This window comes from Solanum verrucosum, unplaced genomic scaffold (assembly GCF_900185275.1).
Source record: "Solanum verrucosum unplaced genomic scaffold, falcon-dt-bn FXZP01000060.1, whole genome shotgun sequence".
Lineage (NCBI taxonomy): Eukaryota > Viridiplantae > Streptophyta > Magnoliopsida > Solanales > Solanaceae > Solanum > Solanum verrucosum.
Window position 1 is genome coordinate 4,315,628 of NW_026020129.1, and position 13,971 is coordinate 4,329,598.

A 13,971-nucleotide genomic window follows, 5' to 3' on the forward strand; every position below is an offset into this window, starting at 1 on the left:
GAATAATCATGAAGGATGTAGTCAAGAGGCTTAACAAAATCAAGAACACATTTTTAGAAATGTAGAAGTTAGCATGTTGCTTTTTGTTTACTGGTTTCTTGAATAATATAGTCGCTGTTCGTACTACCTGTACACATGTACTATTTGTACTTCAGAGTGTTGCATTTCCCTCATTTTGTGATTTCAGATTTGAGTAGTCTGTAATATGTTTTGAATGGTTGAATAAAATTAAGAAATATTACGAAAGCGTTTAGCTCTACTATTTTACTTTCTGTTTGCCTCTACTTCATATTTTTGATTCATTAGTTTCTTCCAATTGATATATTCAACTATTTAATAAATGGAATGCTCAGTTGGACTTGGTGATTTTGAAGGTGAATGAAACACCAGATCCTAATAATTCAATAGTTTTTACACCTTAAGTGCATATAATTTATACTCAAACTTAAATTTGATCTCCCTGTTTTTCCAGTATCAGTCAAAAGTTCAAGCTTAACATACACTGACGATTATCAAGTACTAATATGTAAGTGCAAGTAAATCTTCTTGAATTGAAGGCAAGGTGTCTAAGCTTCAAAAAGCTCTATATGAATTGACAGTAGAAACTTGAGGATTCTGCCAGAAAGAAAGATTGAACAAGAACAAAAGGAATTCAATTGCTTTTGTTCAAATTCTATATTTGTATTGGAAAATTCACAAAATATTTATAAATATGAATCCAATTATTATTATATATTAATTTAAAGTCGTCGTAAAAGATTATAAACTTTAAATCGGATACGCCTCTGTATGTGGTGGGTAAGAGGTCAAGCAACATGCATTTTTTCAAACTTGTCTTAGACTGCAACCCTTTTTTATAATTTTTTTATTAATAATTTAAGTTGACTGACTTTACTCAATCAATTTCCTTACCCCTTAGTTTAAAATTCCTCAATGTGATGACATTTCAATGATGTGCAATACCCCACAAAGAAGATTGTGGAAATCACAACCATTTAACTTTATTAGTAAGTCTGTAAAAAAGTATATTTAACTTTAAATATTTCATTTTATCTATAATGACAAAACAAATAAATTATAGTTATACAAATGTAATGATATGTTTAAGATTAAAAGTTTCAAAAGTTTTCAATGCCTTCTCAAATTTTCTGTCGAATCAGACTATGTCATATATAATGGAATAATACATTTGAAAAACAAATCAAGCTTTGAAGCAATCTGTTTCCAAGTGCATATATAGTAACACCATGAAGAAGAACATTTTCTTGTCGATTCTTCTCTTTCAAATTCAATTTTCTATATCAAATGAGAGTGACCAACAAGCTTTACTAGATTTTCAAAATATTGTTACAAGTCCCAGTCATTTTTTTGCCAATAATTGGACCAAAAATACTTCTTTTTGCTCTTGGTTTGGTGTCACTTGCAGTTCAAAAAGGCAAAGGGTTGTGGCCTTGGCTCTTCCTAATTTGCATCTTCAAGGCACAATTTCCCCGTCTTTAGCCAATTTGTCCTTTCTCAGTGTGCTCAATCTCGAGAACAACTTATTCAATGGTGGCATCCCTTACGAACTTGGCCACTTACCTCGCTTGCGAGTGATTGATATTCAAAATAATCAGCTCCAAGGAAGTATTCCATCAAGTCTATTTCAACACCGGAGAGTTTAGGTAATTTCATTGGCCTTCAATAAACTCAGTGGTGAAATGTGGAAAGGGCCATGGTATGTACCCGAACTCAGGGTCTTGGATCTCACCAACAATAGCCTCACAGGTATAATCCCTCCTTGTGTTGGAAATGCCACAAAAATCATGAACTTCAGTTTGACTGGGAATAGAATCAACGGTAACATTCCAACGGAAATTGGAAATCTAAGCCAACTTGCATTTTTGTTCTTGACTGATAATCAGTTAACAGGTTTCATTCCTACATCACTATTTAATATCTCGTCGCTACTTTCCGTATCTCTGGCATTCAATAGCCTTTCTGGTCCTCTCTTGCTAGATGAAGGGAATATTGTGTCAAATCTGAAGTTTTTAAGTTTATCTATGAACCAAATTTTTGGTTGCGTTCCTTCCAACATATGCCAACTCACAGAGCTCAAAGTTTTGTCCATATCTTACAACAAGATAACTGGAGACATACCAAGAAATATTGGTTGTTTATCCAAGCTCGAGAGGTTCTATATTGGATATAATAGAATAAAAGGAACTATTCCTGCTTCATTGGGAAATATTTCCACTCTGCATAATCTTTACTGTGGAAACAATCGCATAGTGGGGCAAATTCCTCCGGAATTAGGAAAGCTGTCAAATTTGAGGCAATTAAGCTTTGGGCAGAATTATAATCTTATTGGTCAAATTCCAGAGGCTATTTTCAATATATCGTCTTTGGAAATGATTTATTTCAATTTGAACAACCTCTCGGGGAGAATTCCAGCTACTACAGGTCTTCATCTTCCAAACCTTAAAGAACTTGACTTGGGAGTCAATCAGCTGGAAGGGGAAATTCCATTGTTCATAACAAATGCTTCCAAGCTTGAGTTACTGTCGCTAGCACAGAACTTTCTGACAGGAACTATTCCTACTAATTTGGGGAATCTTCGTGAGCTGCAAGAACTGCTCCTACATACTAATCAACTTACCAATGAACCAAGAGAGAATGAGTTGCGATTCTTCAATTCTTTGGCCGACTGTAGGATGTTGTGATATCTAGAAGTGGGTTTTAATCCGTTGAATGGAGTTCTGCCCAATTCTATTGGGAATCTTTCATCTACTATTGAAAAATTTCATATAGTAGATGCACACATCAACGGCCTCATCCCCACAAGTATAGGCAACCTGAGCGGTCTTACAGCTCTAATCTTTCAAAAAAACAACTTGACTGGGGGTATTCCTTCTGATGTTGGTAAGCTTAAACAGCTCCAAGGGCTGTATTTAACTAACAATAAATTGCAGGGACATATTCCAGAGGAGGTATGCCATTTATCTAATTTGGTTCAATTAAATCTGCAAGTTAATGAGCTTTCTGGTTTAATTCCAGAATGCTTAGGAAATCTTAGCATGCTACAACTGCTCTATTTGGGTTCTAATAAATTTTCATCAAAACTTCCATTGAAACTTTGGAAAATGAGTGGTCTTCTCTATCTAGATGTGTCACAGAATTCAATAGAGGGAGAAGTTCCATCAGATATTGGAGGCCTGAAAGCCATTGTAGAACTATATCTTTACGGTAACCACTTTTCAGGCATGATACCAACCAGATTCGGGGAACTCCAAAACCTGCAGTATCTTGACCTGTCAAACAATTCATTTTTTGGCCAAATTCCATTATCCTTTGCCAACTTGATTAGCTTGGAATTCTTGAATTTGTCTTCAAATGCATTGTCAGGTACTATTCCTAAGTCATTGGAAAAACTCTCATACCTTAAAAGCATTAATGTTTCATTTAATGATTTAGAAGGTGAGATACCCGGTGGTGGTGTGTTTGCAAATTCCACTCCGCAATCATTTCTCGGGAACAAAGGTCTTTGCGGAATGCACATATTGGAGATTCCTGCTTGTGCTATCACTAATCCTGGAAAACAATCAAAGCTTAAGGAGGTTGTGCTAAAATTGTTATTCCAGTGGTTATTTCATCCTTTCTGATGTTCTTGTTGGTTTCAATTTGGATAATGAAACAAAAGAAAGGAAAGTCCAAAGATGTGGAGAAGGTTCTTGAGATCAAAACTCATCAATTGATTTCTTATCACGAGATTCAACGAGCAACAAATAATTTTGATGAATCCAATTTAATTGGTGTGGGAAGTTCTGGCTCTGTGTACAAAGGCACATTATCTGGTGGAAGTGTAGTGGCAATAAAGGTTCTGGACTTGGAAAATGAGAACGTATGCAGGAGGTTTGATACTGAATGCGAAGTGATGAGAAATGTTAGACATAGAAATCTTGTCCCTGTGATTACTACTTGTTCTAGTGACTATATTAGAGCCTTCGTTCTGCAATTTATGTCCAATGGAAGTCTTGAGAATTGGCTGTACAAAGAAGATCGCCACTTGAACCTTCATCAAAGAGTCACTGTAATGCTTGATGCAGCTATGGCAATTGAATATCTACATCATGGCCATGTCACTCCAATAGTTCATTGCGACCTAAAGCCAGCCAACATTCTTTTGGATGAAGATATGGTGGCTCATGTTGGTGATTTTGGAATCTCTAAAATTTTAGCCATAAGCAAATCCGTGGCTTATACCGAGACATTGGGCACTCTTGGTTACATTGCACCAGGTATAAAAATCTACTCCGTTTGATTTTCTCTAATCATAATTAAGCCTCTTCAAATCCTAGAAGTAAAAAAAAAGGGCAAGTCTTTATTTATGCAGAATTATTGTTGTATCTCAATTGAATAACTTTTTTTTCAATCCTTTTCTAAGAGTATGGCTCGGAGGGAATAGTGTCCGCTAGTGGTGATGTTTATAGTTATGGCATCATGTTGATGGAGGTTTTGACCAAAAGAAGACCCACAGACGAAGAGATATGCAATGAAAATCTTGACTTGAGGAAATGGATAACACAATCATTTCTGGGGACTATGATGGACGTTGTGGATGCCAAGCTTTTTTCTGAGGAAGAACAAATCACTTCTAAAAGTGAAATCTGCATAGCCTCCATGATAGAATTGGCTTTAGAGTGCACAAAGGAAACGCCCGATTCAAGAATAACCATGAAGGAAGTAGTCAAGAGGCTTAACAAAATCAAGAACACATTTTCGGAAACATAGAAGTTAGCATCTCTCCTGCGGTGTTCTTTCTGAGCTGCAAGTTAACATGTTGTTTTTTGTTTACCTGGTTTCTTGAATATAGTCGCTGTTCGTACTACCTGTAGACATGTACTGTTTGTACTCCAGAGTGTTGCATTTCCCTTCATTTTGTGATTTCAGATTTGAGTAGTTTTTGATATGTTTTGAATGCTTGAATAAAATTTAGAAATATTACGAAAGTGTTTAGCTGCACTATTTTACTTTCTGTTTGCCTCTACTTCATATTTTTGATTCATTATCATCATCATTATATTATTAAAAGTGGGAAGAATCCAAGTCAAAAGTTGAATTACCATTTTACCCCTACACTAAATAAAAAAGTTATAAAAATTAATTAATTAAATATTAAATAATATTATTATTATATTATTATACTAATGCTAATCATCAAAACCTGCTTGTTTGTTTTCTCCGTATTGGCCTTTTGATTTCCTTGGTAATTAAATTCTTTCTCCCATTACCTATAAATGCTTATTGCTATAATAATTATAATAAAGAAGGTTAATGAAGAGTTGCAGTGGTAATTAATTATGAGAGTTATATATCATATTTGTGTAGCAAAGAGGTGCCGGTGGTCATATTTTTTGCAAAAATTCATGATTATTAAGCAAATTTTTTATTTCTCTCTAAATGCATTAGTTGATCACTGATTACTCTCATTATATTTTATTTTTTTCAGGAGAGAAATTTATACAAATTCTAAAACTTCATACGGAGCTTGCATTGATGAAAATGGATGTTGAAAATCTTCATGGAGGTTGAAAGCTATCTATTCACAAAGTTGGCCTTTTAGCAAGCATAGTTAGTAACTAATACATTTTCATGTTTTGAGAAACTTCTCTTTTAATAATTAGTTTTTAGGCAATTGTCGAAGGAATTCAAAGTAGCATTTTCACTAATTTACATACTTTGGGTAAGTGATGAGATGGAAACTCTCTTCTTCCTTTCTTTGTCATTTCACTTAATTATGTTATGTAATTTAATCATCCGGAAAAGTGTTACATTTGTCTTTCTTCCATTTAATTTTTTACCCCTTATTTTGTTAGAGCTTAATTTTTCATGTTTTAGATCATACCTAGCTACCATCTTCCTATCGAGAATCTTTTTTTTATCATAATATTGTATATGTTCAATCAATCTATTTTTTGTATATGATAATCCTTCAATAATATCAGATAATGTTTAGGCCTAGTATTTTGTGTATCGAACAATTATTTTTCTTATGCGTGCAGAAGAACAACGCTATAAATGAAGGTTATAAGATGTTGAATATCGGAGATGGAAGGTGATTAAGAGAGAAATTCAAAATGTAGTAGATTTTTGTGGATATATATATTTTCCCTTTGCCTTTATTAATTTTGTTAGTGATGTTTACATGCACTTCTCAAATTTAGAGCAAGAGTTCCTCGATATATCACATATCATCAGATGGTATTTTATCTTAATTAGTGTTACATACTTGTACAAAATTTATACAGTAGTAGAGGACAAACGTGCAACGCACGTTCTCAACACTAGTTAATACAAACACATAACTTGAATAAATTGATTATCTATGGAAATATAGACTTACGAGGCAATCCCTCTCTAGTAGATATAGATATAGATATAGATGTTAATATTTCAAAGGACGGTTAACTTATTTAATCAGTAATATACCTAAGGTATATCTATTAATCTACCTAACTTGCATATAAGCAAAATTGGCCACACAAAGATTGTGGTGCAGTGGATCAGGCTGCTCCTTCTTTAATTAGAGGTCTCAGATTTGCTCTTCCCTTGATCAGAGGTCTAGGATTCGAGCTCTGAATATGAAAAAAATTGTGCTTCGGGCTCCAATGCAGAGACCGTACAATGGGTGGAAAACCAAAATAAAATAAAAATGTGTTGGCTATTATTTGCCTCGAGTTTCTTACCATAAATAGGTTTTTCTTTTAGCAAAAGGAAAAGAAAATATCTCCATATTTGACTAGTCCTTTTCTTGTAGGAAAAAATTTAAACTCTATAAATAGAAACTTGTTCCTTCTAACTTAATCAACATTCACAATGTAGTCCTAGGGTTTTGAGAGTTTTGGTTATGGGGGAGAATGTGTGAACCTCGCATGTATTCCGAGTGATTTTGTTGAGGTTATTTGTCTCTATATTTTGTACTCTCATATTTATAGTGGATTGCTCATCTCCTTTGTGGATGTAGGTCGACTGACCGAACCACGTTAAATTTTTGTGTCTTTTGGTATATTTCTCGTTTGTCTTCTAACTTGTGGTCTTTCGAGGTTTGCTTTGTTAGCTTTCGCATTGCACCTACTTATTCCGGTCCTAACAAAATTGGCCACACAACCTCCATCTCTTTTTAAATGAAATGAAGCAACATCTTCATCAAATGAATTATAAATTTGACACATTCACTAATAGTTCTTCCTTATAATCTTCCTCATTGTGATAATATGGAGATTCTGCACTTCCAGTTTAACTTAATTCCAATCTTGCTTGTCTTCTTTATTCTCTTTCTTCTTGTTAGAAAATGGAAAGAAATGAACCAAAGATTATTGCCACCAGGTCCATGGAAATTGCCTGTTATTGGAAGCATGCATCACCTTATTGGAGCACTTCCACATCATGCTCTTGCAAAATTAGCCAAAAAATATGGACCTCTAATGCACTTGCAACTAGGGGAAGTTGATGCAGTTGTAGTATCATCTCCTCATTTGGCAAAACAAATTCTAAAAGTTCATGACCTTTCTTTTGCAGCAAGGCCAAAGCTTGTGGCGTCTGATATAGTCTTTTATCGTCAAAAAGACATTGCATTTGCAGAATATGGTGATTACTGGAAACAGATGCGAAAAATATGCTTTTCAGAGCTACTCAGTGCAAAGATGGTCAAGTCGTTTAGTTTAATTAGACAAGATGAGGTTCATAATCTTGTTACATCAATTCGTTCCACACCAGATGATGTGGTTAACATGACTGAAAAGGCTCTTCAACTTACCAGCTCTGTTATATGTAGATCAGCTTTCGGGAAAGTATGGGATGATAGAGATAATTTGTTAATGATCACGAGGGAAGTACTAGACTTATTCGCAGGATTTGATGTGGTGGATCTCTTCCCTTCATGGAAATTACTTCATGAAATCAGTGGAAAGAGAAACAGATTGATGAATATGCATCATAAGCTTGATGTAATAATGGAGAATATTATTGATGATTATAAACAGAATAAAGCAAATGGCGTAAAAGGCAACAACGAGTTTGAGGGTGAAGATTTGATTGACGTTTTACTTAGAGTTATGGAGAATGATGAACTTCGATTTCCTGTGACAACTGATAACATCAAAGCAGTCATTCTTGTAAGTTGATTTGGTTCTAATCTCATCTAAACAGTCAATCATTAACAAGTCTTCTTTTGTTTCTTAAACTCTATAATCGCAGAATGTTACATAAGAGGTAGTTTATGTTAATAGTAAAACTCCAATGTTGTAGGACATGTTCTTTGTGGGGACTGAAACTTCAGCAACAACAATACAATGGGCATTGTCTGAACTGATGAAGAACCCAAATATCATGACAAAAGCACAGGGAGAAGCAAGATGTGTCTGTAAAGGGAAGAAAGATTTGGATGACAGTGATCTCGAAAAGTTGAAATATCTGAAGTTAGTGGTTAAAGAAACTCTAAGGTTACACCCTCCAGGTCCACTTTTAATCCCTAGAGAATGCAGGGAGGAAACAACAATAGGCGGATACACTATTCCTCTTAAAACCAAAGTGATTGTTAATTGTTGGGCTACGGCAAGAGATCCTGAAAGTTGGGACGACCCTGAAAATTTTGTGCCAGAGAGATTTGAAAACAGTTCTGTGGATTTCAAGGGAAATCACTATCAATTTATTCCATTTGGTGCAGGAAGCAGGATATGTCCAGGAATGCAATACAGTTTAGCGCTAGTGATGTATCCCTTGGCACAGTTGCTTTACCACTTTGACTGGAAACTTCCTTATGGAAAACAACCAGAGGATCTAGATATGACTGAAACATTTGGAATAACTGCAAACAGGAAGAATGATCTTCACTTGATTGCCATTCCACATGATTTGTCTCAATATTGACACAAAATGTCATTTATCATAGTTTAATGATGCTTTGTTTCCTATTCAGACTCTGTATTTCAATCTTTTTAAGTGTATCCCCTAAGAAAGTAATAATTATGAATTATAAGATCATAAATACATATTAGTTTCATGCTATTCAGCTGTGCTTACTTTCATAAAAGAAGTAGCAATTCATTTCAATTTACAAGAAAAAATCTTACAACGAAAAACTATGGATATGTACCTCTATACACATCCTAAGTAAACCTAAAACTAGATACAGGAAAGTTCCTAATCATGCTCCCCAAGAGTGATAGAGAAACAATGGAAACTTAACTTTATAAACACCTTGCATCTAGAATCTGAACATTCTGAAGAAACAGCAAGTCGCCCGTTGCCTTCTGAACCTTAACTTGGGTGATTGTGCTGGCATTATCCCAATAGAATGATCGAATTGGTATGAAGAAAGATGAATGTTTAGACTGTCAGCTCAGCCGACAATTGCCAGTAGGCTCTGTCTTACTGCTGGAACGGAGCATATAAGAGAGCCAAATATACCAGTCAGGGCATATGCTATAGCGCAGAATGGAAGAGCTTCAGGTTCCTTAGCTGATAAAGCTGCTGTTCCGAGCCCATGAGCACTTAACACAGAAGACAAATAGTCATTAGAGCAATATTATACAGCTTTGGTCTTCTTCTATGTAAATTTCTCAAACATAAAAATCCATCTTCAATTAATCAACATATGGTTTTTCCAGTTTAACTCAAGGTAGCAAAAGTCAATTTTTATAGCTATTTTTATGGTCATCTAAAGCATTTGATATCATTCTCTTTTTTTTTTCTTTTCGAAATGGAGCATTTGATATGACTCTTGGAAGGAACCGTTCTCTCTGCACAATGAAATGGGTACTACCTTGATGCAGTTGCAATTCCTCGAGCAATAGGATCATTGAAGCCAAGTTTATCCAGCACTGCCTGAACAAAATTTGCTCCCACCAGACCAGTTAGTACAACGACAGCTGCTGTTAGGGATGAATTCACACCTGAATATCACACATTCAAGAAGAGTTCAGCATCTTTTTCACTTTCGATTACCAGATAATCCATGATTTTTGTCAAGCTTTCAGAGAACAAGATCATCAATGAGATGTTCCTGACCTTCAAATAGAGAAACAATGCTGAGAGCTAGTGCGACAGTTATGCATCGGGGTAGGATCGATATAGTCAAATTTGGCTCCAACCCAATCAGCCTTCCAATGAGAGCGGTTGAATATAGTGAAAATAGTGTGGATATAATGACAGAGGTGAAAATCTCAGCAGCGTGCCGTTTAACAAGCTGAGAGTAGGAAATAGATAATTAGCATAAGCAAAAGACAAGCACAGGTGAGAAGCTGAAAGAGAGTGAATCCTCTGAAGGACCACCCATCTTACATTGGCTGCAAGAAGTCAGGAAGGTGAAGGATAAAAAGAAAAAAGTTTATGTTTGTAAGAAAAGTGAAGAACAAGCAAAACAACTCCAAAATGAACCAACCGCTAGGTTCGGAATGTCATTGTTCTTTTTGTTTTATCTTTTTAAGTCATTTGAAATTTGCCTTCTTTTTTTTCTTGTTTTGTTCCATGCTTGTGCCATATACATCCTTCCTCACCAATCACCCGTAAACATTAAAATTCTTCTATAACTTTGAAGTTACTTTAAATCTCTATCCTGCTAGCAGCTTTAATTGCAGCTCATTTCTGGTTACCTTTCTTTGCTTGAACATTGAGAAGGCAAAGGAGATGATGACTGATCCCAAAAATCCCATGAGAATGTCCCCAGCTCCAGGATTAGATGCGGCCTTTGTAAGATAATCCCCTGAATAAATAACCAAGGCGAAAGTACAATTTAATTAGCTGAACGGGACAAATGATGTTGTTCAGAAAGTTCAACTTCTCATGCCCATAATGCTGATGTATTACGCAATTTAACAAATGGGCAGAAATTGTAACATCTTACTATACATGTAATATGTTTTAAGTAACAGTTAATGTTCATGACTTGAGAATATCAAACAACAAAATATTTTTGGTCTCATAACATATTGTAACAAGTGAAAACCACTATAATTATATACTTATTAAGATGTACAGTCTTTTGGCCTTTTCTTTTAGCATACTGCATGTTGAATAACCTTACAAATAACTTGAGAGTCAAATAACTGTTTGTTGCTTAAAAGCCAAATCCTCAGGAAAATAGTTTATGCATGAAATCTCGACTTAAACCTCCTTTTTATCTATCACATCATGTACCATGGAAATGGCTAATCTAAGTTGATATAGCTATAGTCAATTCAACTTTTATGCTACCGATGTAAGAATAAGAAAGTAAATAAATTATAACATAGAAGTAAAATCTTCACCAAGAACTGGATCAAGTCCAGACTTAGAAAGGTATCCAAAAGCAATGGCTGCAAGATCTGCAGAGACTGCACAACAGATGATTGGATGGAAAACCTTCTTTACAGCCGATGGAAGCCTGAGGATATAAAACTTATGAATGTACAGACCAGATGAACAAGAAAAACGAAGAAACTTTCCATGATAAACTGAAAAGTAGATTTATTCATGCTGAGATGCTGAATCGTACCCTGATCCAACTAGGTAGCCTAATACAGTAGATGAAAGTAGAAAGGGTAAGCATGTTCTAGCACTTGTTCCCAGCGCTGTCGGATAGTAAAGTGCACCAACAAATGATGCCAAAAAGATCCCACTCCAAGTCCACATCTCCAAAGAAGTAAAAGGAGAAGGCTTTGCCATGGGCTCAGCAGGTATCATCTCGGTCTTTACCATTTTCCTCACGGATATAGCTGTGAAACCCGCAACACAAAGAGAAGCCAACCAGCCCCCAACTGCAGAGAAGTCAAAATCAGTTACAGTCTGTTGGCATGAGGAAAGAGACTTACACCAGAGGGAGAGAGGAAAAGGAAGGAAGCTGCATTTTTATAACCATATGTGACATACTGATTTGTTGTGATCGCGTTGTTACCTTATTTTCCCCTTAGTATTAATAATCTTATTTTACCATTTATCCTTCCTTTTTATAATAACTCTACCTTGTATCGTACTTTTTTATATATAATATTGTAAGGTTACTCTTCAAATTGCTGGTGTGTGGTATTATGAAACGACGAGAAACAATACAATCTATCAAAACGGTGTATTCATTAAAACAACACATTACCAATACGTAACAACCATTCAGACAAGCTGTAAGGATAACTTGTCAAGCATCTTACAATATGGTATGGTACAAGTTAGTAGAAACATGTTCAACTCTAAACAGGTCCTACTGAGCTCAATGTCCAAAATACTTTGTTTATTTCATAGGAAGATATTCAGTTATGAGTAACTAATAGCATTTTCTTATTCACATCGGCTTAAAGTGTGATTATTAATTAGCAACACAAGGGCCTCTAGAAGCTAAATAGGCATCAAACTTAAAAGTTAGTTGATCTTAAGAGCTCTTTCTGCAAAAGAACCAAAAGCATTTCAATTTATCGTACAGTTAAGATATGGTACCTAGTATAAAACAAATCTTAGCCCCAGAAGCTGCAGGAACATCCTTGACGGCAAGAGGGAGAACAACCAAAGAAGGTACATAAAACAATGGAAGCCATCTCTGGATAAACAAAAGTGCAGGCTCAAAAAAGTTCATCAATCCTTCTGCAGCCTTAGGAACAACGGAGTCAAGAATCGTTAGAACAGCAAATGTGCAAAACATTCCAAATAGAGCACTTGGGAACTTAATAGCAGCTTCCACAAATGCTTTCTTTAACAATTTATCCATAGCCAGTATGATTCCAAGTGAAACTAATAAATGCAATGCTCCAAACACCTACAGCAAAACAAACACCCAAAAAAAAAAATCAAAACTCAAGCTTTGAATAGTAACAAAAACTGTTTTTTTCAGGGAGTTGCTCGGAGGTCAAGCACTCCTCACTTCCAACACTTAGGTTGTAAGTTTGAGTCACCAAGGCAGCAAAAATGGTGGGAGCTCCCACGAAAGGGGTATACAAAAAGCTAAAAAAGTAGTCTTTTACCCCATAAACTATTGCTCTAATATAGGCAAAACTGTTTTCCAAATTGATTAGTCAAACACGAAATACTACTCTCCAAAAGTACTTTTTAGAAAGCACCTAACAAAAAAAATATTTTCCAAAAAACAAGCATATTTTAAAATTTTTGCCAAACATGCTATCAACAAAATTTCACAATATGAAAGAGAAAAAAGATTCAATTTTTTGCCTTGCTCGGTAACCCTGTGGATGCAACACTACTGTCTGATCCCATGGATCTAACAATAAGTCTTCTACTAGAGTGAATTCTCTTAACACCCCTTTCATGGGATTGTGTATTTTTGACGAAATTTGTCTTGATATTGACTCCATTAGAGCTCAAATTGGATTTCTGAGAAAGGATTCTAAGTGGGGTTTGTAAAGTTTTGAGCTTTATTTGATAGAGAGTTGTTGGGTAATGGAAATTGGGGAGAAATAAACTCTTTGGAACAGCTGAAGCTGTCGCCATGGGGAATCTTGAAAAGAAGAGAATGTAGTTGGTCCATTTTTTGAACTGGCAAGTTAAGAAATTTGTGTGGATGTGAACAGAAAAAGATGATTCTTATTCTCTCCATCACATATAAAAAGAGTGACTCTTTGTCTCTTAACAAAACTATAATCAGTTTTGTTCGTTGCCTCTTTTGTATGTATTCAACTTTTAAAAGATATATTTTTGGAAAAAAAAAATACTTTTCTCGCATTTTTTACTAATCAATTTGGATAACACTTTTAGTAATATAAGCACATTTTTAGAAAAAAAAATTAAACACTTTTGACTTCCCGAAAACTTGGTCAAACAAGCTATTGAATTGTGTTTGGGTATATGTTTTCATGTTCGGCTTAACCCATCTTGGCCCCCTAAAGTTGGCACGATATTTCTAAGAGTCACCAATGTTTTAGGCCTTTCATGTTCCTTTGTTGAATCATTTCACTTAGGCATAGGACCAGAGTTATTGTTATACTCTGCATCAAGGGGTAAACCTTCAAGGCT

The 13,971-nt window shown here is 35.1% G+C and overlaps 4 protein-coding genes and 1 pseudogene across 4 annotated transcripts; 4 read left to right on the forward strand and 1 right to left on the reverse strand.

Annotated features, from left to right (window-relative positions):
• The first annotated feature begins 340 nt into the window (after positions 1-340).
• LOC125826666 (LRR receptor-like serine/threonine-protein kinase EFR) lies at positions 341-1,664 on the forward strand. The gene is made up of 3 exons (XM_049506024.1): positions 341-374; positions 473-536; positions 1,427-1,664. Exons 1-3 carry the CDS (start codon positions 341-343, stop codon positions 1,662-1,664), a joined length of 336 nt encoding a protein of 111 aa, XP_049361981.1.
• Positions 1,665-1,700: 36 nt separating this feature from the next.
• LOC125826667 (leucine-rich repeat receptor-like serine/threonine-protein kinase RGI4) lies at positions 1,701-2,702 on the forward strand. The gene has a single exon (XM_049506025.1). It carries the CDS (start codon positions 1,701-1,703, stop codon positions 2,700-2,702), a length of 1,002 nt encoding a protein of 333 aa, XP_049361982.1.
• A 420-nt stretch (positions 2,703-3,122) lies between these two features.
• Positions 3,123-4,770, forward strand: LOC125826669 (receptor kinase-like protein Xa21; annotated as a pseudogene).
• Positions 4,771-7,253: 2,483 nt separating this feature from the next.
• On the forward strand, positions 7,254-8,915 carry LOC125827217 (premnaspirodiene oxygenase-like). Its single transcript, XM_049506580.1, has 2 exons — positions 7,254-8,153; positions 8,287-8,915. The coding sequence occupies exons 1-2, from the start codon at positions 7,254-7,256 to the stop codon at positions 8,905-8,907; spliced, it is 1,521 nt and encodes a 506-aa protein (XP_049362537.1). The 3' UTR covers positions 8,908-8,915.
• Positions 8,916-9,033: 118 nt separating this feature from the next.
• LOC125827219 (plastidal glycolate/glycerate translocator 1, chloroplastic) lies at positions 9,034-13,500 on the reverse strand. Its single transcript, XM_049506585.1, has 8 exons — positions 13,171-13,500; positions 12,445-12,760; positions 11,513-11,774; positions 11,286-11,401; positions 10,632-10,741; positions 10,048-10,225; positions 9,803-9,932; positions 9,034-9,530 (listed from the first exon to the last, which is right to left on the reverse strand). Exons 1-8 carry the CDS (start codon positions 13,447-13,449, stop codon positions 9,380-9,382), a joined length of 1,542 nt encoding a protein of 513 aa, XP_049362542.1. The 5' UTR covers positions 13,450-13,500; the 3' UTR covers positions 9,034-9,379.
• Positions 13,501-13,971: the final 471 nt, after the last annotated feature.